A 27,700-nucleotide genomic window follows, 5' to 3' on the forward strand; every position below is an offset into this window, starting at 1 on the left:
TCTGGCCATCTCACCCAAATTCAGTATCATCTGGACAATTCAGCCAATTTGCATTTCTTTTTCTAGATTATTTCTGATGTCATGACTTCTAGAATTAGCTCCTGCTGCTTCTTTCAAATATTCCTTTGACGTGACAGCTTGGCTGTGTGGGTGTCATCAATCACAGTCACTTCTACAGCATTCTCCTTATCCAGGTACTCTTGGAGAAGGAGTTTATGGTTTGCGCTGGTATGAGTGGGTCTGCCTGCTTGTGGTGGACAATGCATATTGTTGAAATATGAAGTAGAATTGCAAAGTAGATTATTTTGTTTTTATAACTGAATATACCCAGAATATCAATGCTGGGCTTAACTGCGTTATAAATGCCAGTCTTCCATGATAGTCTAATTTAGGTAAGTGTGAGGTGCTGCATTTTGGAAAGGCAAATCAGGGCAGGACTTATAAACTTAATGGTAAGATCCTGGGGAGTGTTGCTGAACAAAGAAACCTTGGAGTGCAAGTTCATAGTTTCTTGAAAGTGGAATTGCAAGTAGATAGGATAGTCAAGAAGGAATTTGGTTTGCTTGCCTTTCTTGGGCAGTGCATTGAGTATAGGATTTGGGAGGTCAACTTGGAGTTGTACCGGACATTGGTTAGGCCGCTGTTGGAATACTGTGTGCAATTCTGGTCTGTCTGCTATAGGGAGGAGGTTGTGAAACTTGAAAGGGTTCAGAAAAGATTTCTGAGGATGTTGGCAAGGTTGGAGGGTTTAAGCTATAGGGAGAGGCTGAATGGGCTGGGGCTATTTTCCCTAGAGCATCGAAGGCTGAGGAGTAACCTATAGAGGCTTATAAAATCATGAGGGCCATAGATGGGGTAAATAGACAGAGTCTTTTCTTTGGGGTGGGGGAGTCAAAAGCTAGAGGGCATTGTTTCACAGTGAAAGGGGAAAGATTTGAAAGGGACCTAAGAGGCAACATTTTCATGCAGCGGTTGGTGTGTGTATAGAATGAGCTGCCAGAGAAAGTGGTGGAGGCTGGTACAATTATAACATTTAAAAGACATCTGGATGGGTATAAATAAGAACGGTTAGAGAGATATGGGCCAAATGCTGGAAAGTGAGACTAGATTCATCTAGAATATCCGGTCGACATGAACGATTTGGAGTGAAGTGTCTGTTTACGTGCTGTGCTTCTCTATGATTATATGATATGAGTTTTTGCATCACGAATAATTATTTTACATTGTGGTGGTCTTGCAAAACATTAGAATTTTTTTTGAGGTAATTATACAATTCCATGTGTCCTATATGTAGCATTGAAAAAATTACAACAATTCGGCTAATTTTGAGCAAGTAGTAGTTTCGGAAGCTGAAAGGTTATGGTGAGGCACAGGACTCAAAATATTAATACTGCTTTCTCTCCACAAATGGTGCCCAATGTGCTGAGTTTCTCCAGCAATTTCTGTTTTTTGTTAGGCTCAGCGGCTATAGAGTCATAGCTATACAGCATGGAAACAGACCCTTCAGTCCAACTTGTCCGTGCCAACCAGACATCCTGAATAAATCTAGCCCCATTTGCCAGCATTTTATATTGTTTTAAAAAAACACAGCCAGCACAATTAAGCTAAGAAAAACATGCATTTTGGTCCTATTGACAGCGGCAATCTAGTCTTTTGAGAGCAAATGAAAACTTGATTTACATCTGTTTTGTTGATTGGGTTGATAGACTGAATTGCAAAGAGCCAATTTGGCTTTCTGAATTGAAGATTGCATTTCAATTTGGAATGTGGAGTTTGAGCCCCTCAATTAAATTGTATACTTGTAAATTAGTACATTGCAGCTTGATTACTAAAGCACAGTATTGGACAGGCTGGAAATCTGAAATAAAAACAAAGAGCTTGAGTACCTAGAAGATCTGTCAGCACCTCTGAAGAGAGGAGCAGATCTGGTATTTCGAGCTGATGACTTTTAGTTAGAAAAGTTAGAAATTTCAGATTTAAAAAGCTTTATGGAAATGCAGAAATGTTTTGGGGAAGAAGAAAAAGATTAAAAAATGGTAGGATGATAAGATTTAGGAACATAAGTAGGCTATTTGGTCTATTGAATCTGCTTTGCCATTTACTGAGATTGTGTCTGATCTGATTGTCCTCATCTCCATTTTGTTGCCTTTTCCCCATAGCCCTTATTTCCTTTACCCTTGAAATTGGACTATCTCAGCACTGGATATACTTAGTGGCCCAACCTTAACAGCCCTTCCGCAGATTCATTACCCACTGAAAGGAGACATTTCTCCTCATCTCTAACTTAAATGTGCAATCCCTTATTGAGATTATTCCCTCGTTTCATCCAAGTGTACCTTTTCTCCTGGTCTGCCGCATTCTTTTCATTAGATAAACGGCCTAAAACTTCAGGATTTCAGGTGTGGTCTGAACCAGCAATGTTGGAAAAACATGTGATTATAGTTTCACGTAAGGATGAACTGAGTGTCACAGAGGAGATGGTCCTTTTGGGATGCTGGGAATATAGGAGTGGGGTAGACCACTCAGCCTGGCTTGTCAGCTCTTCTGTTTAGTACGATCATGGCTGATTGAGCACTTCAACATGATCAACCTTCCCATAAGCCATTACACCATTGCTAAACAGAAACGTACCATTCTCTACCTTAAACACACTGAAACATTGGACTTACTCAGTCCTGTCTGACAGAGAATTTCAAAGATTTATTACTGAGTTTTAAAATTAAAATTATCCACCTCTCAGTTCTGAGATGTATTCCCTTTTAGTTTGAAATTATTCTCCCTGGTCAGGAGAAACTTCTGCTTGCATCTACCCTATATATCCCTTTTAAGTATTTATCAATTCATTCTTCAAAATTTTAAAGAATGCTGGCTCAGTTTGCCAAATCTGTTTATGGGAAACTAGGATCAGGAGTAGGCCATTTGGCCTTTCAAACCTGCTCTACCAATCAATATAATCATGACTGGGGGTCTGTCTCATTGTCATAGTTCCATTTTCTCTACATACATGTCCTTGATGCCTTTAAAATATAACAATGTATCTGTTACTTTCTTGAACATATTTGCTGACTTGGCATCCACAACCTCCAGTGTTAGAATTCCACAGGATCATTACTCTTTTCCTAATCTCAGTCCTAAATGGTCTACCATGTAGCCCGAGACTGTCCTGTGGCTCTTGTTTTTCTTGGTTGGGAAAAACTTTCTTCCCACAATTGTCTGTTGAACCCTGTTAAAAACTTATATTTATTTCAAACTGATCACCTCTCATGTTGCGAAGCTCTAGTGAATACAGGCCCAGTTGAACCAGTCTCTTCTCATAGGACAGTCCTGCCATCCCTTGCTCGAACATTCCCTGGAAAAAGTCTGATGAACCTTTGTTGCACTTCTTTTACAGCAATAACATCTTTTCTGAAAACTGCATACGATACTTCGTGTGGTCTAACCGAGTTCTTGGGCAATTGAAGCAAGACTTCACTATTCCTGCACTCAAACCTCCTTGCAATAATGGCTAGCAAATGATTTGCCTTGCTTAATAGCTTGGTATACTTACATGTGAGTTTTCAAGGTCTCTTTGTATATTTGCACTTTTCGACTGTGAACATCTGTTTTTCCATCGAAGTGGATAACCTCATACTATTTCCACATTATATTCCATCTGCCGAATTATTGCCTAGTCACTAAGCCTGTTCAAATCCTCTTAAAGTTGCATTATGTTCACAGCATGTTCTCATTTAGCTTTGTATCATCCGCAAATTTGGAAACGTTACATTTGATTCGTGCACCCATAACAGCTGAGTCTGAAGTACTGAGATAACAAGGTGTAGAGCTGGATGAATACAGCAGGCCGAGCAGGAAGGCTGACGTTTCAGGCCTAGACCTTCCTTCAGAAATGCTCCTCCGATGCTGCTTCGCCTGCTGTGTTCATCCAGCGCTACACCTTGTTATCTCAGATTCTCCAGCATCTGTAGTTCCTACTATCTCCAAGTCTCAAGTACTAATCTCTGAGGTACACCTATAGTCACAGCCTGGCAGTATGAGACTGACCTGTTTATTCCTTTTTAGTTTCTGCCAGTTAGCTATTCCTTAATCCATGTTACCTCCAATCCCTTGTGCTTTAATTTTGGTAACCGAACAATCTGTACGGACCACATCAAAAGCCTTATGAAAATCCAAGTACACTATATTCATCAAGGTTTCGCTGGAAAAGCCTCTCAACGTATTTCACTATTTTTCTCACTGTAAAAGTCACATGGCAATAAAATGATTTATTAAACATAAGAACACAAGAACTAGGATCAGTAGTAGACCATCTGGCCTCTCAAGCCTGCCCTGCCATTTAATAAGATCATGGCTGATCTTTCTGAGACTCAGCTCCATTTACCTGCCCACTCACCATAACCCTTAATTCCTTTACTGTTCAAAAATTTATCTAGCCTTGCCTTAAAAACATTCAGTGAGATAGCTTCAACAGCTTCACTGGGCAGGGAATTCCACAGATTCACAACCCTTTGGGTGAAGAAGTTCCTCCTGACCTCAGTCCTATATCTGCTTCCCTTTATTTTGAGAATATGCCCTGTAGAGCTAGTTTCACTTGCTAGCGGAAACAACCTCCCTGCCTCCACCTTATCTTTCCCCTTCATAATCTTATGTTTCTATAAAATCTCCTCCTATTCTTCTGAATTCCACTGAGTATAATCCAGCCCTGTCAACTCTGGAATCAACTTAGTAAATCTCCTCTGCACCCCCTCCGGTGCCAGTACATCCTTCCTCAAGGGAGGAGACCAAAACAGCACACTGTACTCCAGGAGTGGTCTCACCAGGACCCTATACAGCTGCAGCATAGCCTTTTCTGTTCTTAAACTCCATCCCTCTAGCAATGGCAGGCAAAGTTGCATTTGCCTTTTTAATTACCTGCTGCACCTTCAATCCTACTTTTAGCGATTCATGCACAAGTGTCCCCAAGTCCCACTGCACAGCAGTGTGCTGCAATTTTTTACCATTTAAAACGTAGTCCATTTTCCTGTTATTCCTACCAAAATGGATGACCTCACATTTATTAACATTGTACCCCATCTGCTAGACCTTTCTCCACTCCCTCTGCAGACTTTGTGTGTCTTCAGTACTCTTTAAGTGACTAAAAGTGACCTTTTATTTATCGGGTCTTTTATAATAGATTCTAATGTTTTCTTTCTCACTCTTAAATTGTGTGGTGACATTAGTCTGTTTTGTAATCTGCAAGAATAAATCCAGAATCTCTGTAATTTTGGAAGATGATCACCAATACATCAACTGTCTCTGTGACCATCCTCTTCAACACTCTAGGATAAGAAATATCAGGCCACAGAGTCTTATCAACTTTTAAGTTCCATAATAAATTTTTCCAATACAATCATATAACTCATGCTAGTATCCTTGAATTCCTAGACAATTGGACCCCTAATTCTGGGAGGATTCTTCCCTGCAAAAGTAGACACAAGGTAATAATTTAGCTTCTCTGCTTTTTCTCTGTTCCCTATTGTAAATTCTCCTGACTCTGATAATGAAGGATTGCTATTCATTTTAGCCAAGCATTTTCTTTCTGCCTACATATAGAAGCTTCTACAGCCCAGTATTTATTTGCTGATTTATAAGCCTAATCGGCTTTCTTGCTCCTTATTAGTTTCTTTTGTTTACCTTTACTATATTCTAAAATCCCTCTGCACAGATTTATTATTATTTCTGGTGAATTTGAGCCATTTAAAAAAAACACTTGATAAAATCCCAAGATCCATTGGCATCCACGGTTCTCTGACCTTTTGAGATTTTGCACCTTTGAAGTTCTTGTTTTAAATTACTCATTCATAGGAAGTAAGCATTACTGGCTGGGCACTGCATTTATTCTCCATCCTTAATTGCATTTGAGAAGATGATGGTGAGCTGCTGCCTTGAACTGCTGCAGCCTATTTAGAATAAGTAGATCCACAGTGACTTTGGGCAAGGGGTTCCAAGATTATTGAGCCAGCAACACTGAAAGAAAGCAGTATATTTCTAAGTCAAGTTGGTGAGTTGGTTTGGGAGGGAACTTTGCATGTGGTGTGTTCCTATATATCGGTTGCTGTCATCTACTTGGTCGAGGTCATGAGTTTGGAAAATGCTGTCTGAGTTGTTTCACGAAGGATGATATTTGATTTTACTGCTATGTACCATTTACTGAATGACAATATATTGTTGCTGTAATTAAGCATTGCTAGTCCAACTGTGCATGTTTTTGCTCTTTGGTTAATTATTTGTTTAACACCTCGATTGATAAAATTCTGTGAAGATAAATTATGCTTTCAGCACTCAATAACAAATTAGGATTTATAAAAGTTTCTTACAGTCATTTTATAAGCATTTTAATTCTTTTTTTAATTAAAAGAAGAAACCAAACCATGGTCTTTCCTAGAAACAATGTAACTTCGCTAAACACACTTGCCACTTCTGCCACTCCCACTGTCCCCACCCCCAACATCTTTGTTTTTCAGCCATCTTTAGCTGATTGCCTCAGCCTATTTCTTAAAACATTTTCTTTCCTGCTAAATATAACATGCTGATTCTGAAATACATCAAATCACCATCTGCGATCATTACATTGGGTGCACAATGTATTACTATTACATTTTCACATGAATGGTTGCCAGTTCTCCCCAAATCAGTCGGGTTCGCTGACATGTAACCATCTGTCTTCTCACACAAGTGAATTATCTTGTCGTATACTGAAATGTTAATTAATTGTTTGCTGGGCTCTTTGTTTCTTTTTAGGATTTTTACAAGGCAATTTTTTTCTCTGCAGATATAATGAACTTATTGCCAATTGTGATGTTTCAGAATATACTCAACATGTGCAAGTGAACCAAAGCTAATGAGGATATAATAACATTTGCTTTTTGTTTTTAAGGTGAAGGATGTTATCAAGTCGCAAAGCACTTTATCATTCTCCGAATGATCTGAATATGTTGCAGGTTGAAGAGAGTCAGAATTGCACTGTAGCAGTATGTGTATACAGTTGTCAGGGGAAGGTTGTGGCTAGGCTGGATGGGTTGAACTGGCGTTGTATTTTGAGGGAAGACTGGAGTTTAGCTCTGTAAATCTGCCTGAGAAAATATGTTCAAAGAAGGTTAATTCCTATGTTTCGGATCTGCTAAAAATATCCAGAACACACACTTCACAGATTCTTCAGAGTAACAATGAGATTATGGGAATAATTTTACTGCAAATTGCATTGTGGATAATCCAAGGGATCAACTGATAACTTACTTGATATTGTCCACTAATTCCTTTCTAGGCTGTTGATCAGGAATGAGAAATGGAAAGGCCAATATTGTGATTTTTTTTTAAGAATTATTTTTGCTAGAAAATAATCTAGGTCTTAACTACGTAGAACAGGTTATGACACACCTCTCGAGCAGGTGACACTTTAGCACAGGTCTCCTGGATCAGTTGGGGTTTATTCTGCCCCTATGTTTTATGAGCTTATAAGGCAAGTGTAAAGGGTTAGACCATTGATCAGGCATGATCTTACTGTAGAAATTTTAATTACACTTTTGCATAGGATCTGGATGCTATTGGTAAAACTATATCTAGCAGTTTTTGAAGGTGAGAGATAGTAGGAACTGCTGATGCTGGAGAATCTGAGATAACAAGGTGTAGAGCTGGATGACCACAACAGGCCAAGCAGCATCAGAGGAGCATGAAAGCTGAGGGGTCTGGACCCCTCATCTGAACAAGGGTCCAAACTGTAAATGTCAGCTTTCCTGCTCCTCTGATGCTGCTTGGCCTGCTGTGTTCATTTGGCTCTACACCTTGTTATCTCAGTCTTTGAAGGTGGTGTTCTCCTTCAAGCTCCAGGATAGATGACACTAGATGCAGACAATCTGAACTAGAGAAAAAGACATTGCCACTGTGCCACAAAACCTCTGATGTATTTTGCTTTTATATTTAACGTGTGAGATTTGTCGATGATAAATGAGATTATAAAGTACTCAACAATATCACACTAGGATTGAACATTTCAATATATTGAGAGAATTTTGGAAGAATGTGGAATGTAATTAGCACAGTCAAATGTGAAGTCTAGAATACGCATCCATGAAACAGTGTCTATTTTCTTTTGAAGTACTTTGATATTAAAAATGTGAACTTGCAGTAACTATATTCATATAATTTCATTCTTATTATTACCACTGATGATTTTTGTTTCTGGCAGGATGATGCCACAGGAAGATATACATCTTTTGTTATTGCTCATTTATTTATTTGCAAATTGACTGTGCTTTTGATTCACCTCTTAGAAAATAATGTTTGGTAACAATTGTTGGATGCATGAAGATTCGGCAAGATACTTTTTCGGAGTTAATATTTCCCAGATGGGAATAAAAAATCTCTACCCTAAGTGTATGACCTTTCCTCATGCGTAAGTTGATTGTAGCAGCAAATGTAGAGGTTAGTAGTTCCTGGGGAGTTTCTGAGTTGTAGTGAGTTGAACATCCTCAGGTATGGCATAATGATTAAAATATCCTTGCATAATTTTGATTTTTTTTAATATGGATTGGTAAATACAATAGCTTGTACCAATTTGTCCTCGCTAACAGATGATTAACTGAACATGCTGTGCAGCAGTTCAGGCTTTTTGTTCAAATTCACTTCATGAGTTTTGCATGTGATCCTGGCGACTGCTGACTGAGCAGCAAGAAAGACAGACTTGCATTGACATTACACTTTTCATGTCCACCGAGTGTCTCCACAAGCTATTGCGATATAGAAAACATCTTAGCCAATATGTGCTCAGTCAACTCTCAATGATGTGATAATAACCAGATAATCTTGTTTTGGTGATATTGATTGATGGATCAATAATGGCCAAGATGCTAGAGAACTCCTATGCTATTCTTTGACATAATACTATAGGATTATTTCCATCAACCTGCACAGAAGATGGGACCTTTGTTTAATATCTCATTGTAATATAGCTCCTGTGACAGTGCAGTGTTCCCTCAGTCCTGGAGTGGATTTTGTCCTCACCACATCTCAGCATATGCAAGATCCATGTGGTAGATGTGCTGTAATGATCCTGTTTCCTGGCAGGGATCTAAAGGGTCTGCTTGGTTTGGTGTGGTAGAGAAAAACTATCTGATAATCTTGGTGAGAAGAAGCTATCATCTGAATGTGTGATAGCTACTAAGCAACAAGCTTTATTGGTTACTAAGATTGAGGGAGATGCTATGATAGGTCTTGCTCCTTTGAGATCCAAAGCTATTCGCTGCCTGAGCTCATATGACATCATTGTGTGTTCTTTACTAGTAACTCTTTCAGAACTTTGCATACTTCATACGACAAAATTCTAGTGAGGGACCTGTACACACGACCTTGTATTTCAGAGGTGTGTGCGCGCTAGAACTGAGCCATAACTGACATGGTTGTTCTCCTTATGTCTTGGAGACAGTAAGGACTGCAGATGCTGGAAGCTAGGGCCAATAAATGTAGAGCTGGAAAAGCACAGCCAGTCAGACAGCATCCAAGGAGCAGGAAAGTCAACGTTTCAGGTGGAAACCCTTTGTCAAGATTGGGGAGGGGGAAGAGGAGCCCATAAATAAATCAAGGGAGGGAGGTAGGGCTGGGGGAAGGGTAGGTGAGGTGGAGATAGGTGGATGCTAGTAGGAGGTTGCTGTGGTTGGTCACTGGGAAGGGTGGATTAGATAGGTGAGTCAGAAGGACAAGGTAGGGTGGGAGAGATTTATGACTTCACCAGCTTCAATCTTCGGGCCATTGAGCTATAAGCTACAAAGGCAAAATGAGGTGTTGTTCCTCCAGTTTACATTTGGCCTCACTCTCTCAGTGGAGGAGGCCGGGAATGGACATACTACCAAGGGATTGGTGGCAGGGTTGGGGGGGTGATTGGCCAAAGTAGATGGCAACCAGCAGGTTGGGTTGGTTGGTGCACGCTGAGTGCATATGCTCCGCAAATTGGTCCCCACATCTGCGTTTGGTCTCCTGTTTATGCGTAAGATTTTGAGCTTGGTTTTGCTGTTTGTTTCACTTGGTTTACTCTAGTCTTTCATTCATCCAAGAATGTGGGCAGCTCTGGCTCTTACATTTATTGTCTATTCCTAGTTGCCCTTGAGGTGGTGAGCTGCTGCCTTGAAGCATTGATGTCTGTTTGCTGTAGGGACCCCATAATGCTTTTGGGGAGAGTGTTTCAAGATTTTAATGCAGTGACCATGAAGGAGTGACAACATTTTGCCATAGTTTGGTGAGTGTCTTGGAAGGGTATTTGTAAAGATGATGCTCCGTGTATCTGTTGCCTTTATCTATCTAGTTGGTAGAGAGCCTCCTTTTGGAATATACTGTTACAGGAGCCAGGGTGAGTTTTTGCAGCTCATTTTTTAGATGGGGTAAACTTTGAATAATTTCCAACAATAATTAAAAACCTAGACAAAAAGCCACATATAGCAGTTAATTTTCAGGGCCAGAAAAGTTGTTTGACAGCACTTAAGCCTTGTCATGCAATTAAGTATTTACTTAATCTAAAATGGAAGGCTTCAGCTTTATCTTAAGTGTAATGTTTATCATCACTTGAGTGATATCACCTCATTCTGTTCGATTGGTTTCAAGCTGAGTTGCCTGGCAAGTTAATGCTATAGTTGCACTTTGGCTTGGATCAGGGAACATTGTACTGCTGCTTCCTGTTTTCAATGTTTAACTATGCATATAGTGTTGCAAGAAGTTGCTGTCTGATTTACTTTTAATAACAGTGAGCTTTGATGGCCTCACTGTTAAGCTTTAATGGCCTCACTTTCATTTCTATTGCAAAATCAGTAAACATTAAAGCATGACCTTGTGGGGTAGGCGTGTGGTGGTGCAGAATGGGTGGTAACAGATTAGTGACAATTACATAGCTTCTACCGTTCAAAATTCCACGACATGCAGCTATAAATGAAACTGAGCAGGCGTTGAACTGATACCATACACCTTGTCACTGTCTGAGATGAATGGCTGGAACTGGAAGGGGACCAATGTCCTGGGTGGAAGGTTTGCTCGAGTAGTTCGAGAGGGTTTAAACTAGTATGGCAGGGGGGGTGGGAACCTGAGCTGTATACCGGAGGTGAGAGTTGATGCAGGTGAGGCAGTAGCAAGAGGTAGACCAGCTAGTGGGAAGGAACCAAGGGATCGGTTAAAGTGTGTTTGCTTTAATGCAAGGAGTATCAGGAATAAAAGTGATGAACTTAGAGCATGGATCAGTACCTGGTGCTATGATGTTGTGGCCATAACAGAGACATGGGTTTCTCAGGGCAGGAATGGTTGCTGGATGTTCCAGGGTTTAGAACATTTAAAAAGAATAGGGAGGGGGGACAAAGAGGAGGGGGTGTAGCACTACTAATCAGAGAGGGTATCACAGCTACAGAAGCTTCCATTGTCGAGGAAGATCTGCCTACTGAGTCAGTATGGGTGGAAATTAGGAACAGCAAGGGAGTAGTCACCTCGTTAGGGGTTTACTACAGGCCCCCCAATAGCAGCAGGGAGATTGAAGAAAGCATAGGTCGGCAGATTTTGGAAAAGTGTGGACGCAGTAGGGTTGTTGTAATGGGTGACTTTAACTTTCCTAATATTGATTGGAACCTCCTTCGAGCAGAAGATTTGAATGGAGCTGTTTTTGTAAGGTGTGTTCAGGAGGGTTTCCTAATGCAGTACGTTGACAGGCCGACGAGGGGAGAGGCCATTCTAGACTTGGTGCTCGGAAATGAGCCGGGGCAGGTATCAGATCTTGTGGTGGAAGAGCATTTTGGTGATAGTGACCATAACTGCCTCACATTCTACATAGCTATGGAGAAGGAGAGGATTAGGCAAAATGGGAGGATATTTAATTGGGGAAGTGGAAACTATGACGCGATTAGACGTGAGTTAGGAAGGATGGACTGGCAGCAATTGTTCCATGGTAAGGGAACTGTAGACATGTGGAGGCTGTTTAAGGAATAGTTGTTGCGAGTGATGAATAAATATGTCCCTCTGAGACAGGCAAGAAGGGGTAAGATAAAGGAACCTTGGATGATGAGAGCGGTGGAGCTTCTCGTCAAAAGGAAGAAGGTAGCTTACATAAGGTGGGGGAAGCTAGGGTCAAGTTCAGCTAGAGAGGATTACACGCAGGCAAGGAAGGAGCTCCAAAATAGTCAGAGGAGAGCCAGGAGGGGGGCACGAGAAAGGCTTGGCAGAACAAATCAGGGAAAACACAAAGGCATTTTACACTTATGTGAGGAGTAAGAGAATGGTCAAAGAAAGAGTAGGGCCGATCAGGAATAGCATAGGGAACTTGTGTGTGGAGTCTGAGGAGGTAGGGGAAGCCCTAAATGAGTTTTTTGCTTCTGTCTTTACGAAAGAAACGAACTTTGTAGTGAATGAAACCTTTAAAGAGCAGGTTTGCATGCTGGAATGGATAGAGATAGAGGAAGCTGATGTGCTGAAAATTTTGTCAAATATTAAGATTGACAAGTCGCCAGGCCCAGACCAGATTTGTCCTCGGCTGCTTTGGGAAACGAGAAATGCAATTGCTTCGCCACTTGCGAAGATCTTTGCATCCTGGCTCTCCACTGGAGTCGTACCTGAGGACTGGAGAGAGGCAAATGTAATTCCTCTCTTCAAGAAAGGAAATAGGGAAATCCCCGGCAATTACAGACCAGTAAGTCTCACGTCTGTCATCTGCAAGGTGTTAGAAAGGATTCTGAGGGATAGGATTTATGACCATCTGGAAGAGCATGGCTTGATCAAATACAGTCAACACGGCTTTGTGAAGGGTAGGTCATGCCTCACAAACCTTATCGAGTTTTTTGAGGATGTGACTAGAAAAGTTGATGAGGGTCGAGCTGTGGATGTGGTGTATATGGACTTCAGTAAGGCATTTGATAAGGTTCCCCATGGTAGGCTCATTCAGAAGGTCAGGAGGAATGGGATACAGGGGAACTTAGCTGCCTGGATACAGAATTGGCTGGCCAACAGAAGACAGCGAGTGGTAGTAGAAGGAAAATATTCTGCCTGGAAGTGAGTGGTGTTCCATAGGGCTCTGGCCTTGGGCCTCTACTGTTTGTAATTTTTATTAATGACTAGGATGAGGGGATTGAAGGATGGGTCAGCAAGTTTGCAGACGACACAAAGGTCGGAGGGGTCGTTGACAGTATAGAGGGCTGTTGTAGGCTGCAGCGGGACATTGACAGGATGCAGAGATGGGCTGAGAGGTGGCAGATGGAGTTCAACCTGGATAAATGCGAGGTGATGCATTTTGGAAGGTCGAATTTGAAAGCTGAGTACAGGATTAAGGATAGGATTCTTGGCAGTGTGGAGGAACAGAGGGATCTTGGTGTGCAGATACATAGATCCCTTAAAATGGCCACCCAAGTGGACAGGGTTGTTAAGAAAGCATATGGTGTTTTGGCTTTCATTAACAGGGGGGATTGAGTTTAAGAGTCGTGAGATCTTGTTGCAGCTGTATAAAACTTTGGTTAGACCGGACTTGGAATACTGCGTCCAGTTCTGGTCGCCCTATTATAGGAAAGATGTGGATGCTTTGGAGAGGGTTCAGAGGAGGTTTACCAGGATGCTGCCTGGACTGGAGGGCTTATCTTTTGAAGAGAGGTTGACTGAGCTCGGTCTCTTTTCATTGGAGAAAAGGAGGAGGAGAGGGGACCTAATTGAGGTATACAAGATAATGAGAGGCATAGATAGAGTTGATAGCCAGAGACTGTTTCCCAGGGCCGAAATGGCTAGCACGAAGGGTCATAGTTTTAAGCTGGTTGGAGGAAAGTATAGAGGGGATGTCAGAGGCAGGTTCTTTACGCAGAGAGTTGTGAGAGCATGGAATGCGTTGCCAGCAGCAGTTGTGGAAGCAAGGTCATTGGGGTCATTTAAGAGACTGCTGGACATGCATATGGTCACAGAAATTTGAGGGTGCATACATGAGGATCAGTGGTCGGCACAACATTGTGGGCTGAAGGGCCTGTTCTGTGCTGTACTGTTCTATGTTCTATGTTCTATTGTATGTTCAAGATGTCATGACTAGTGAGCGTAGAGCCAGAAGCTCACTTAGGATACATTTTTGATTTAGCTTAGCAGTGAAGACCAGGGAAGATTCGGCCTGTGATTTTCCATCGCCTGATGTACCTGTTTGCTGCCTCTTGGCCATTTTATTTGCAGAAGGATCAAGGGTCAAGGGGCTGATGGCTCCCTGCACATTAAGGGTAGTTTCCATTTGCTGACTGAAATTTTCTGGTTGGAGTGTAGGGCCCCAGATTAGTCCAAAACTCGGCTGAGTAGAGGAGGGAACTTGTGATTACAGACGGGGATTGGGGTGACACGGGGGGGGCAATGTTCCTTCTCCAAGTATACCACAATGGCCCAACCCCCGTAGCCAGACAGATATACTCATGAGGCCTATCCTCCGTGGTGATAACCTGGTGTCAGTAATCCCTTTTGAATTAAAATCACTATAAAATACTCAGCAGAACAGCCAACAATAGACTCACGAAAAGTCATCAATTTGAACTAATAATTTTTCACAGATGATGCCTATAACTTTTGTAATGGGTTTACTTTCTCTTGACATTGGCTTTTCTGTCTTGCGTTTAGAGTTTTTTGCATGGCGTAATGTTTATTGGCGTTTGTATAAATAACTTAATTCTTTGCATATTTACTAGAAAATCGGTGCCAGCTGGGCTGGATCAAATAAAATGAGAGTCTTGGACAATTTGTTGGAAAGAAATCCTTGTAATAATTAAACCATGAGAGAATATTCATATTTTTACGAATGCAAAACATTTATCAGGGCAGAACCCTTGAATTTTTAAACAACTTTATATTGGTCCATTGGGTAAGACAAGAATGGATCGCCCAGATTGCAGTGAAACAATAAACAGATCATTTTTTTCAAATACTATAGATATTGGGCGACTGTTGCAAAACTACTTTGTGCCTTCTTTGAATGTCAGTGCCAAAAAGAACTCATTAATTGGTTTAACCATGCCATCCTTTTTCAGCAAATACCTACCTCTTCATGATGCAAGCCCAAGGCAAGATGTTGAGGGACAATGTGCGAACAATAGGCATTTTGATTCGAGACCGCTACACCAAAAGGAATAACACTCTTAATGGCACAGGTGGGCAATCTCTATTATTGTAGTCAAGTTTACTGGAAAAAAAAGGTTGATTTAGATCTCCATGCAGCTTTTAAATTGTTGGAACATCTGTCAGAGTTCATTGTTTTCCTGTTTTTCATAATAGCAATTGTAACAGCTTTTGATTTGAGACCTGTATAAACTCCCAACAACGACAGGCAGCCGCAAAATAAGGATGAACCCTTCTTGAGAGATCCAAATAACTTGCATAGTAAAATATACGCAAGAGAAAGTTTGGAACCTGGATCCATTGCTAATTAAGAGCTGTGGATAGCCTGCAGTGCACAAGAGCTTTTACAGCTTCAATAAACTGGATTCGGGCTGTTGCATGGCAGTTGCTTTTGAGACTTCTCACTGAGCCATGATCATCTTGTGAGTTTATGTTTTGGGTCAGTGAGCAGCAATACTGGGTTTCTGTGAATTGGTGAGCTCTTTATTTAGTATCCATAGTGGCAGAAGGGCTAGCCTGTCTCTGGATTTGAGTGCGAATGTGATTCTGTCATGGATAGGGCTATTTCTCTGCTATTGCGGATTCAGATAAGCACTTCCCTGTTACACAGTAAGTTACCAAAACAGACCATAGTCAGTTTGTACATAAGAACACCTTCAAAAAAAGTTAACTACCTATCCTTATGATGTCTGTAATCTGCATGTTTCAGTGCACTTGTAATAAAATCTCAAGTATGTTTTTTAAAGATGCTCACACTTGCAGATAAGATCCGAGTAAGATCAGACAACAGATTACACTTGAAATGTTAGCGTTTTTCACATTGAGGGTGCTGAGTGGTTATCTGTGTGATATTTTCTGATGTTACTTCTGAGCGTTTGATTGACCAACACCCGACCTTGTAAGCATACAACGGCATACAGTTGGTTTCAGTCAGCTCATTACGGTGGGGAAAGAAGGTTCCAAACCAAGTTATTGAGAATTTCACTTTTGAGTAAAGTGTTTCTTTGCCTGATGTGGAGAGCACATTTATGGAGGCAGTAATGGAGTGACAGTACTACTGGACAAGAAATCCAGTCTGGCCTGATGCTCTGCTAAAATTAAGATCCTACTACAGCATCTGAGGAATTTAAGCTTCAGTTGATTAAGAAATCTGGAATAAAATGATTACTTGTGAAACTACCAGATTGTGATAAAACCCATTGGTTCACCAGTGTCTCCAGAATAGAATCTACAGTCCCTACCTGTTCTGGCCTTTGTGATTCCTGACCCCCACAGCATTGTGGTTAACTATAAACTACCCTCTAAAATGGCCTAGCAAGCCATTAAACTGTAAGTGGCTCGCCACTCTTTGCTCAATTGGAATTATGGATGAGTGATAAATGCTGGCTTTCCCAGCAATGCCACCTCCACCTGAGCAACCTTTTTGAAAATCTAATCATGGAATGTGTCAGATGTCACACGACACCAGTTTATAATCCAACAGATTTATTTGAAATCACAAACTTTCAGAGTGCGGCCCCTTCGTTAAGTGAAGTTAGAGAGAAGAGTGCACAGACACAGAATTTTAAGACAGAGAGATCAAAAAATCATACAAATGGTGTGAGTGGAGTATTGAATAATAAGTCTCTGCAGGTGACAAAGAGTGGAGTTGTTGGTTGGTTCGCCGAACGGACCAGTTTTTAAGCAAACCTTTTGTCTCCCTTGCAGGTGACATTGTCAATTCTGTATAGCCTCCATTGACGCACTGTTGTTCTGTCTCAGTCTGTCACGGTGGGCAGGTTTGCACTGTAATGGTATGTAGATAAGGTCTATTTCAACATGTTTGTTCATTGCATCGGTGGTTGAAAACCAGGCCTTCAGGAATTCTCGTCCTTGTCTTTATCTTGCTTGTCCTAGTTAAATTGAAGTCCCTCTATTTTAGTGTGTATTGAAATGCAGGAGAGTTTGTCATGCAGTTTTGCTTAAAGTTGATGTTCATGTATCCTGGTGGCGGGTTTCCTGCCTGTCTGTCGTATGTAGTGTTTCTTGCAGTTGCTGCATGGTATTTTGTATATCACTTTTTAAAAATTCATTAATGGAATGAAGGATATCACTGACTAGGCAGCATTTATTGCCCTCCTCTAATTACCCAGAGGGAAAGTCAGAGTCAACCACTTTGCTCTGGGTTTGGAATCACATGTAGGCCAGACCAGGTAAGGACGGCAGTTTCCTTCCCTACAGGACATTAGTGAACCAGATGGGTTTTTCTGATAATCGACAATGGATTCATGGTCATCATTAGATTCTGCTCATTGTGGATATGGGGTATTTTGTCTTTGAGAGTAAGTGGTGAAGTGTGGCTGTTGGTTTATGTGCTATCCTTATTCCAAGACGTCGTACGAGTCTTGTCAGTTCTGATGTGTTCCTAATATAGGATAGGATGGCCAGTGTATTGGGGTGTACTGTGTCGTCTTGTTGTTTGTTTGCCAGGCATTGGCGGACCAACCTGTGAGGATAACCATTGTTTGCAAAGATTCTGTATGGGTGTTCCTGTTCATTTTTGTGCAGCTCTGGGTTGCTGCAGTGAGTTATTGATCATTTGAACATCTTGACACAGTTGTGTTTGTGGATGCTGGGGTGGTTACTGTTGTAATTAAGGATTTGGTCTCAGTTTGTAGACTTTCTGTATATGCTAGAAAAGAATGCACCACTGTTTGTTCGTTCCTCCATTAATCTGGATTATAGATTATCCCTTCGCTTGTTATTCAGCTGTTGACACTTTATTCGCACTGTCTAACACTCTCTGGGTCACCTGTAGAGACTTATTATTCAACAGCCCACCAACACCAGTTGTATGGTCTTTTGATCTCGCTGCCTCTGAATTCTGTGTCTGTGTTCTTCTCTGTCACTTCACCTGACGAAGGGGCTGCGCTACAAAGGTTATTTCAGAGCCAACCCCATTTGCTGTGGGTCTGGGGTCACATGTAGGCCAGAGCAGGTAAGTGAAATAACTCCAGAGGTTGGTATCCCATCAGCAAGTCACCCTTTATTTCCACGTGGAGAGTCCTCAACACTGGCCCACCTCCCTAGACCCTGTGTCAGAATGTGTGACGGCCCTCTTTTTATCTATCAGCCAGCGGTCTCGGGCTTTTAATCCAATTCACCTGGGAGCTCATATTCTGAGAGGTGGACCTGGCTGACCTCGTTACAGAAAGGACAACAGATTTCTTAACCTCATGGGCATTAGTAAACAGGGCGTTTCCAACAACCAATACTGGTTTTGTGGTCATCATTAGACTCGTAATTCCAGATTTTTTATTGAATTCAAGTTCTACCAGCTGCCATGGCAGGATTCAAATCTGGGTCCCCAGAACATTGCCTGGAGTTATGGATTAATCATCTGGATTAATAGATAATACCACTGCTTTACTCCAGTCAGAAACGTTAGGAACCTAATGGAAATATCAAGGCTTCAGAGCAGCAACACGTGCATTGGACTACAGCTTGATATTAAGCAACAGATTCTTTGCTGCTTACCAGCATGTAGCAGTATGAAAACTTCCTTTACTTGCCCAAAATTCTTACTCCTTCTGGCATTAGCTTGCACATTTATTGAATCATTGGAATTTAGAGCACAGAATAATCTGATTATTTATGGAAGGCCAAATTTGAATGCAGAATACAGAGTTAATGGCAGGATTCTTGGCAGTGTGGAAGAACAGAGGGATCTTGGGGTCCATGTCCATAGATTCCTCAAAGGTTGCAACCTAAGTTGATCGGGTTGTAAAGAAAGCATATGGTGTGTTGGCTTTCATTGACAGGGGAATTGAGTTTAGGAGCTGAGAGGTTATGCTGTATCTCTATAAAACTCTGGTTAGACCATACTTGGAATATTGTGTTGACTCGTTATAGGAAGGATATGAAAGCTTTAGAGAGGGTGCAGAGGAGATTTACAGGATGCTGCCTGGACTGGAGGGCAGGTCTTATGAGGAAAGGCTGAGGGAGCTAGGGCTTTTCTCATTGGACCGAAGAAGGATGGGAGGTGACTTCATAGAGGTGTACAAGATGATGAGAGGCACAGATAGAGTGCATAGTCAGAGACTTTTTCCCAGGGCAGAAATGACTATTACAAGGGGACATAATTTTAAGGTGATTGGCGAAATGTGTAGGGGAGATGTCAGAGGTAGGTTCTTCACAGAGTGGTGGGCATGTGGAATGTGCTGCCGGCGGTGGTAGTGGAGTCAGATACTTTAGAGACTTTTAAGTGAATCATGGAGGATATTGAAATGTAGGGTATGCAGGGTAGATTCACCTTATTAGGATAATAGGTCAACACAATATTGTGGTCAGAAGGGTCTGTACTGTTCTGCGTTCTTGTTCTAGAAGGAAGCTATTTTGTCCATCGTATTTTTATTTGCACCTTTTCTGGAGAAATCATAATGGATCATATGCTCTGCATCTATCTGAATCTTTTTCAATGATTGATGCATATTTTCCCCCTCAAAAGATTCAAGGATCCATTCCTCAACTAGTTCAAAACTCAATAACTGCACATAAAAAAAATTTTTAAATCAACCTTCTCACTCGTCGTGACTTTAAAATTTATGATCCCCTCATTGGTAATTCTCTGCCCTATCAAAAGCCTTTCTAATTTTATAAAAATCTGATCAGTAATCCTGGATTCCAAAGATCTAACTGGAAAAGGAATTCAGCACAAACCTGTCTCCCTGTCCAGTCTCCTTTAAAGAGCTAAACTGGCTGGTTAATGATTAACACTACCTTGATGAAGTTGCAGTCCTATGTAGCTCTGAAATTCAATTGCTGTAGAAGTGTGACTTTCTTCTAAACAACACTCTTTGTTGCAAACTAAATCCAGCACTCAGAAAAGAAACATTACTCCCCCTTGGACAATGATCTTTCTCCTTATTAAAATTGATTCAAAGTTGCAGGCTTTTTTGGAGGGCTTCAGGCTCTAGGTAATTGATCAGAAGTTTTAACTTTGTGGATAATTTCAGTGGAGAGTGGAGTCAGGACTTAAACATGGTGCTGATAGTATTGCAGCAGTCTAAGGAAGAGTTCTCTAATCATCATGTTAGAAGATCAGTTCCTTCTTTCAGGCTAATGACCTTTTCAAAGATCGGTAATTTGAAATATTAATTCACTTTCTCTCTCTACAATGTTCTTAATAGGTTGAATATCATAGATTTAAGTAAATGCATATACATGCCATGGTACTTTATAGCTACACTGATGGATGGGAACACCAATGTATTGAGGTTCTGAAACAGAAAGGGATTGAATTTAACAGCACTGATCAGAATTTAACAATAATTTAGCAACAGCAAAATTTAACAATTCAACAACACCAGTGTTTCATTTCTGAAGGGGAGTGTTCCTTGCTGCACTGAGGGCTAGATTCTGTACTCAAAGCCGAGACTGCGACTTCTCCCTGCAATCTTCTGATATAAGTAGAAATGCTACCGGTGAACCAAGTTCGTGAGGAGGTTAGATGTGGTAGTCTTGGAATGGATCGGATAAAGGGTACTTCAAAAAGCAGTATTCTCTTCCAGTCTTCACATTCTGTGCCCACAACAGCCAACAGGATTAAATTTATGAAATGTCTGTCTTTGTCAGTTTTCCAAATTGTGTGCCCTGGTGTGCTATGGAAAGCAAACATTCTTGGAAGGCAGAATTGAAAGTTTTCAGCTGTAAAGATGCTGAAGTATGTAAATATAAGCAAAGCATGATGCCTCAAAAGCAAACCAAATGTGAGAACAAAGGCTTCTAGTAAGGAAGTAAAGCATTGAATGTGTAAATCAGCAAGTGCCTGTTGTTTTAATCTTCTTTGTAAAATAAAATTTAAATCTGCTAACTAACCTTGGCATTTATGATTATAAGCAAAATACTGAATGAATGGGATGTAGTACAATGTTAAGGTTTGTTAAATTTTTTGACCATTGATCATTTTCACCTCTAGATTATCTTGAAGGGTACAATTCAAGTGAATATCTTGGTCAGAGCGGAACATACCTCCCAGAAGACTTCACATATTCTCCTGGTTTGCCTTGCCCAGAAAAACTACCTTCTATGAGTACGTGTTTGAAGTAAACTTGTCCATTAATAAAATTGTTACTTTTCTTTTTTGTTTTCTTTATTCTTTCATGCCATGTAGGTATTGCTGAACAGTATTGATAGCCTTATTTACGGAAGGATGTTAAAGTATTGGCAGCAGTTCAGAGAATGAGTCTTCTAAGATTAAAAACTGGATGGCCTCAGCTGTATCTGCTGAAGTTTAGATGAGTAAGAGGTGACTTGTTTGAAATATCAAAGATCTTGAGAGATCTTGACTAGGTAGATGTGGAGGGAATCTATAATTAGGAGTCATTGTTTCTAAAAAATTGGCATTATCCATTTAATATGAATGATACAGTGAGTGTTTGGAAATCTGCTATCAACACCTTTTCAGGAACAGAGTCCTTTGAATACTCTTAAGGCTGATGTAGGATAGATTCATGTTAAGCAAAAGGATAAGCTGGAACGTGGATTTGAGGTTATTAACATCATCTGTGATCATATTGAATGGTGGAGCAGACTGGAGGGGCTGAATGGCCTAATCCTGCTCCATGTTCATTCATACTGTCACAATTCAGACACTCAAAATTTTAAATGACAACAACTGTAATCCTATCGACCCTTTAATGTATGGAATTGTCCCAAGATTTTTCCCAAAATTTGGTATCAAACCAAGCAAAGAGATATTGAAATAAGTGACTGAAAGCTTGGTAGAGAGGAATGTTTTAAGGGAAGACTGACAAAGGAGAGGCTGGTGGAGTTTTAAGGGTGTACTTAGTGTTGTAAGACCTTGGCAGATGTTGGCATGACTATCAACCGTGGCATGATTTAAAATTGAGGCACGAGAGGCCAGAATTTGGGCACATGCATTGATCTTGGAGAGTTGTAGGACTGGAGGAGTTGGGGGAGATAGAGAGTGGGTGAGGACATCCCAGGGATTTGAAATAGGCCAGGTGAAGATTGCAGAGCATGGACTTGCAGTTATGAGCTGAGAATATCAAATTAATGTATGGGAATAGGAAAAATCTTATCAGATAAGGACCTGTCAAAATAGTTTCTGGATATATACCAAATTGGTGTGCCACTCTTAAGAATCAAATGTCTGATAAAGAAAATTTCAATCACAAGTTTCTTTGGTCTGAGATGCACAACACTTCCATGTTTCTTAAAAAAAAAACTCATGTTCCCTGCTTTAATTTTTATTGAACCAGAGGGGTTTATTGATGTCAACATGAGTGAAATCAGCATGGAAGAAATCCAACGTTTATTTTCACAAGATTTAGAAATCCAATATGGAGGCCACTGGAAGCCAAAGGATTGTAAACCCCGCTGGAAGGTGAGGTATTAAATTGTAATGATCTACAGTTGTAATTCACAGAAAATACAAAGTAAAGTAATCTGCTTAAAAGGAAAACCAATATTACTTCTGATCTAATAATTGCTAGGAAAGCTAGTGTGAGCATTGTTTACTCCCTGTCCTCTTGTGCAGCCACACTACTAATTCAAAATCCTAGCAGGTTAGAAGGAATTTTATGGCGTCGTGAATTGATCATAGACTTTTTATTATCTATATTTGGCTTCGTGCCGCTGAACCAGCAAAGAGATTGCTTTTAAAAATTGAATGCAAATTAAGCAGTTTAAAATAAAGGAATTGCAGCAAACACATTTCCTCCCTACTAACCTCGTCCCGCCCCTTGACCTGTCTGTCCTCCTCGAACTGACCTATCTCCTCCCTTCCTCCCTACCTCCCCACCTACACTCTCACCTCTACTGGCTCCATCCCCAACTCTTTAACTTGTATGTCTCCTCTATCCATCTTCGATCTGCCCCCCCCCCCCCCCCCCCCCCCTCCCCCTCCCTATTTATTTCAGAACTCTCTCCCCATCCCCCTTTTCTGATGAAGGGTCTAGGCCCAAAACGTCAGCTTTTCTGCTCCTAAGATGCTGCTTGGCCTGCTGTGTTCATCCAGCTCTACACCTTGTTATCTTGGATTCTCCAGCATCTGCAGTTCCTATTACCTGTGATGCACTTTTCCTAATGATAGCCAATTCATTGTCTTTACGAAATAAAAACCGAAAGAACTGCAGGTGATGTCAATCAGGGACAAAAACAGAGGTTGCTAGAAGAGCTCAGCAGGTCTGGCAGCATCTGTAGAAAAGAAAAATCAGTTGATGTTTCTGGTTCAGTAACTCTTCGTCAGAATGATTCTGAGAAAGGGTCACCAGACCCAAAACATTAACTCTGATTTTTTTTTACTTCTTCACAGATGCTGCCAGACCTGCTGAGCTTTTCCAGCAATCTCTGTTTTTGTTCATTTTCTTTACGCTGTTGATTTGCATTGGAAATGAGATCATCTGGATTGACCAAATTTCTATGAAATTGTGCGTCTCAGAGAGAATGCTGGCATTACGAAGTAAAGTTGCCATATTACTATCTGACTGTGGGGCTGCTCTCTCATTAAAAAATATGACTGGTGGTATAACCTGAGAAGAGGGTAGTAGTGGATAAAGTAAATCCTTTATGGTGACCTCAGCTGGTGTGGGAATCAAGTGAAGCAACACTTTGCAATGCAAGCAGCTACCCAGCTAACTGAGCTAACCATCCACTCAGTTTGAAGGGAAAGGATCTTTAGCACAAATGATAATTATTGGAGGCAATCGGAGCCCTAGATGAATCTAATTTGAAAATATATTGAACACCTGAAAAATATTAAATTGACTTTCACAATTCCTCCAATTGGTCAGAGAACTGCAGCATTTTAGGACAATACTTCTTTGAATGCAAGATAACGATGACATGATCATTTATACTTTACAGGTGGCAATCCTTATTCCATTCCGCAACAGGCATGAGCATCTCCCAATTCTGTTTCGGCATTTGATTCCAATGCTTCAACGACAACATGTGCAGTTTGGCTTTTATGTCATTGAACAGGTAAAACCTTTTACAGGAAACCAACTGAACCCATTGCAGCATGTTTAATTTAGAAAAGGTAAAAATTAAATCACAGTTTAAGTTTTCCATTCGTATTATTGGACAACTGTGGTTCCTGTGTGGCCCTTACTCCTAAGTAAATAGTCAGGGATAGCCCATCCTCACACTGGATGGCTGCTTCACATATATAATGGTTAACTGACCTGACGTGGGACTTGGGTGCTTCAGAAGAAAGGATGTTCTGTCTCAAAGAGCTGCAAAAACAATTGGATACTGATAGCCCTCCTTCATCCCCACCCTTGTCTGCCTTCTGGAGAGACCACTTTCTCCAGGACTCCCTTGTCCACTCCACACTCCCCTCCAACCCCACCACACCCGGCACTTTTACCTGCAACCGCAGGAAGTGCTACACTTGCCCCCACACCACCTCCCTCACCCCCATCCCAGGCCCCAAGATGACTTTCCACATCAAGCAGATGTTCACCTGCACATCTGCCAATGCGGTATAGTGTATCTGCTGTACCCATTGTGGCTCCTCTACATTGGGGAAATCGATCGGAGGCTTGGGGACCGCTTTGCAGAACACCTATGCTCGGTTCGCAGTAAACAACTGCACCTCCCAGTCGCAAATCATTTTAACTCCCCCCTCCCATTCCTTAGACAACATGTCCAACATGGGCCTCCTGCAGTGCCATATTAACGCCACCCAAAGGTTCCAGGAGAAGCAACTCATATTCTGCTTGGGAACCCTGCAGCCCAATGGTATCAATGTGGATATCACAAGTTTCAAAATCTCCCCTCCCCCCCACTGCATCCCAAAACCAGCCCAGCTTGTCCCCGCCTCCCCTAACCTGTTCTTCCTCTCACCTATCCCCTCCTCCCACCTCAAGCCGCACCTCCACTTCCTACCTACTAACCTCATCCCGCCCCCTTGACCTGTCCGTCCTCCCCGGACTGACCTAACCCCTCCCTACCCTTCCCACTTATCCTCTCCTCTCCTCTCCACCTATTTTCTCCTCTATCCATTTTCGGCCTACCTCCCCCTCTCTCCCTGTTTATTTCAGAACCCTCTTCCCATCCCCCTTTTCTGATGAAGGGTCTAGGCCCAAAACGTCAGCTTTTGTGCTCCTGAGATGCTGCTTGGCCTGCTGTGTTCATCCAGCTCCACACTTTGTTAACACAGATAATAGTAACTGCTAGTACACCAGTGAGACCTACAGGATGCTGGGAGTGGAAGCTAGCATGGTCGTCTTACCATGATAAAGGCGTCAGGTACATAAAAGTGGATAGGGCGGGTGAGTGAGGGGAACACTTAGGTCTCAATTGACCTCAGGGTTGGCTGGCTTCCAGTACATCTCATGCACCCCACTGCTGGTAAAATGATGCTGAGGGTAAGGGTGGGCATGTGGGCAATAAGGTTGCCTCTTCCTGGGTTTAGATGCCTCAATGCCAATAAACCTACCAATGGGCGGTGGGAAATGTTAAATCCAACTCAGGGTATGAAGTTGTAACATTCAGAATTAATTGGGAGTGCAGTAGTTGTGTTGTAAATGGGTAATCCAGAGACATTGGTTAATAGTTGTGAGAGAGGATTTTGAAGCCCATTTTGGCAGCTGGGTAGTTTGAATTCATTTCATTTAAATCTGGATTAAAAGATGAATATCATTGTTGGTGACAACAAACCATCGATTTGTCTTAGCAAGTCACACTGTTGTACCAAAAACTGCTTCTGCAATGGTCCAAGAACATGGCTCATGATCACCATCTTAACCATGATGATGAATGGTCATTAAATGCTGACCTTGCTAGAGATGTCTAGGCCCTGTGAGTGAAGAAATTATCAATGTTGTATATTCAGCTGTTGATCATTCAGAAGATGACCTCCCTGAACGATTTCCAGAATATTGTCAGAAACCTGGACGCGCAGCAGTGTGTTGCTGTCCTAGATGTGGAATTATACATTGGCCTTGGAAGGGAGAAAAAATGGACACAAAATATTTTAAATGGCAACTTTTCTGCCAGTTAAGCTTGGATTGGCTTGCATAATACAGATATCATCACTAGATAGCATTAAATAATATAACCAGAATACTTCGACAGTTTTATAACTGGTCAGTGTAGTCTCCTTTAGCTTGTCTGTCTGAACGCACCACCTATCATGAAACCTGAGTCGATGTTTTCTACAACTGGTAAAAAAATGTTTTTAGTACTTCTAACCATGGCTTTTTCTCCAACTGATGTTGCACTTTCCCCCTGAAGACACCAACTATTTTGCTCTTCATGTCATGGGAGTATCATAAATAAAGCCAAGATAACCTAGCTTTTCTGATGAAAGGTCGAGGCCCGAAACGCCAGCTTTTGTGCTCCTGAGATGCTGCTTGGCCTGCTGTGTTCATCCAGCCCCACACTTTTGTTATCTTGGATTCTCCAGCATCTGCAGCTCCCATTATCTCTGATCACAAATAAAGTCAATTTGCCACATTCTAACAAATCGTCCTTCCCAATTGACCATCTAGTATTAATGTTCTCTCCCATGCTTGTGTTAAGTGCCTCTGTGATTTCACTCCACTCTGTAACTTCTTCCTCTTGTCCTACAACTCATTGCTCTTCTGATATGCATCATCCATCTTTTCAACCCATTTTTGTGCATCTTCATCTGCTTTGTTTCCATTCTGTAAAATATTTATTTGAAGCTTGCCGTGCTGGTTTTCTCCTCCTTTCAGACCTTCCTTAAAACCATGTCTTTGGCCTAGTTTTTGGTTCACCCCTGCTAATCAACCCTCAATGTCTCCAAGACTGCCTCCTGTGAGGCCAAATGCTGTAGCGAATTTTATCTTTATCAAAGTGGCTGTATAATTTTTTCACTTGAAGAGTTAGCAGTTTTAAAATTCAACAGCTTTCCCTGCTGTCACAGAAATAACCACAGTTTTTGCTTTTGCTTTTTACTTTTCACAGTTCTCATCATCCATTAAGCCTTGCCTGCTTTCTCTGGCTTTGATTTTGATTTTATTTCTTCTTGTGGTGCTCACCAGCTGAAGATTGATCACTGTTGTTCACTCACCACTTCCTCAGACTACCTCTGATTTTAGGGGCATCAGAAGGTCCTGAAAGCCTTGACCTACCCATTGAGGCACTCTGTCAGTTCCAAATTCATCCTTGACCTCATTACACTAAAGCTCAACATCTGACTTGGTTCTTTTTTTAATACAGTCATCAGCACCAGATCCTTCACAATTTTTTTTTTAATGTTTCATGAGATGTGTACAAAACCAGCATTTATTACACATCCCTAATTGTTCCTGATGGTAGTCATCAATTATTGCCTTGAACTGCTGTCATCCATTTGATTTAGGTACACCCTGTTATTATGTAGGGAGTTTTGACACAGTGACAATGAAGGCATGACAATTTAGATCTAAGCCTGGATAGTGAATGACTCAGAAGGGACCTTGCAGGTGGTGTTCCTATGTAACTAATACCCCTGTCCTTTTTAGTTGGTAGAGATCACTGGTTTGAAATGTGTTCCCAAAGGAACCTTAACTTGCTGCATTGCACCTTGTAGATGCACCTTGCTGTGTGTAAATTGGCTGCCACA

The 27,700-nt window shown here is 41.3% G+C and overlaps 2 protein-coding genes across 4 annotated transcripts in view; one reads left to right on the forward strand and one right to left on the reverse strand.

Moving 5' to 3' along the window:
- Positions 1-27,700, forward strand: part of b4galt6 (UDP-Gal:betaGlcNAc beta 1,4- galactosyltransferase, polypeptide 6) — a 61,750-nt gene that overhangs the window by 24,097 nt on the left and 9,953 nt on the right. The window contains exons 2-5 of one of the 2 annotated variants that reach the window (XM_048529154.2): positions 15,033-15,152; positions 21,077-21,190; positions 22,383-22,507; positions 23,989-24,105. In XM_048529154.2, coding sequence (XP_048385111.1) covers positions 15,033-15,152; positions 21,077-21,190; positions 22,383-22,507; positions 23,989-24,105 — 476 coding nt within the window. The remainder of the gene's footprint in view (positions 1-15,032; positions 15,153-21,076; positions 21,191-22,382; positions 22,508-23,988; positions 24,106-27,700) is intronic. The other variant, XM_048529155.2, reaches the window with a different exon arrangement.
- Positions 1-27,700, reverse strand: part of ttr (transthyretin (prealbumin, amyloidosis type I)) — an 81,802-nt gene that overhangs the window by 23,628 nt on the left and 30,474 nt on the right. The gene's annotated exons all lie outside the window — the stretch shown is intronic.

This window comes from Stegostoma tigrinum, chromosome 5 (assembly GCF_030684315.1).
Source record: "Stegostoma tigrinum isolate sSteTig4 chromosome 5, sSteTig4.hap1, whole genome shotgun sequence".
NCBI classification, from domain to species: domain Eukaryota; kingdom Metazoa; phylum Chordata; class Chondrichthyes; order Orectolobiformes; family Stegostomatidae; genus Stegostoma; species Stegostoma tigrinum.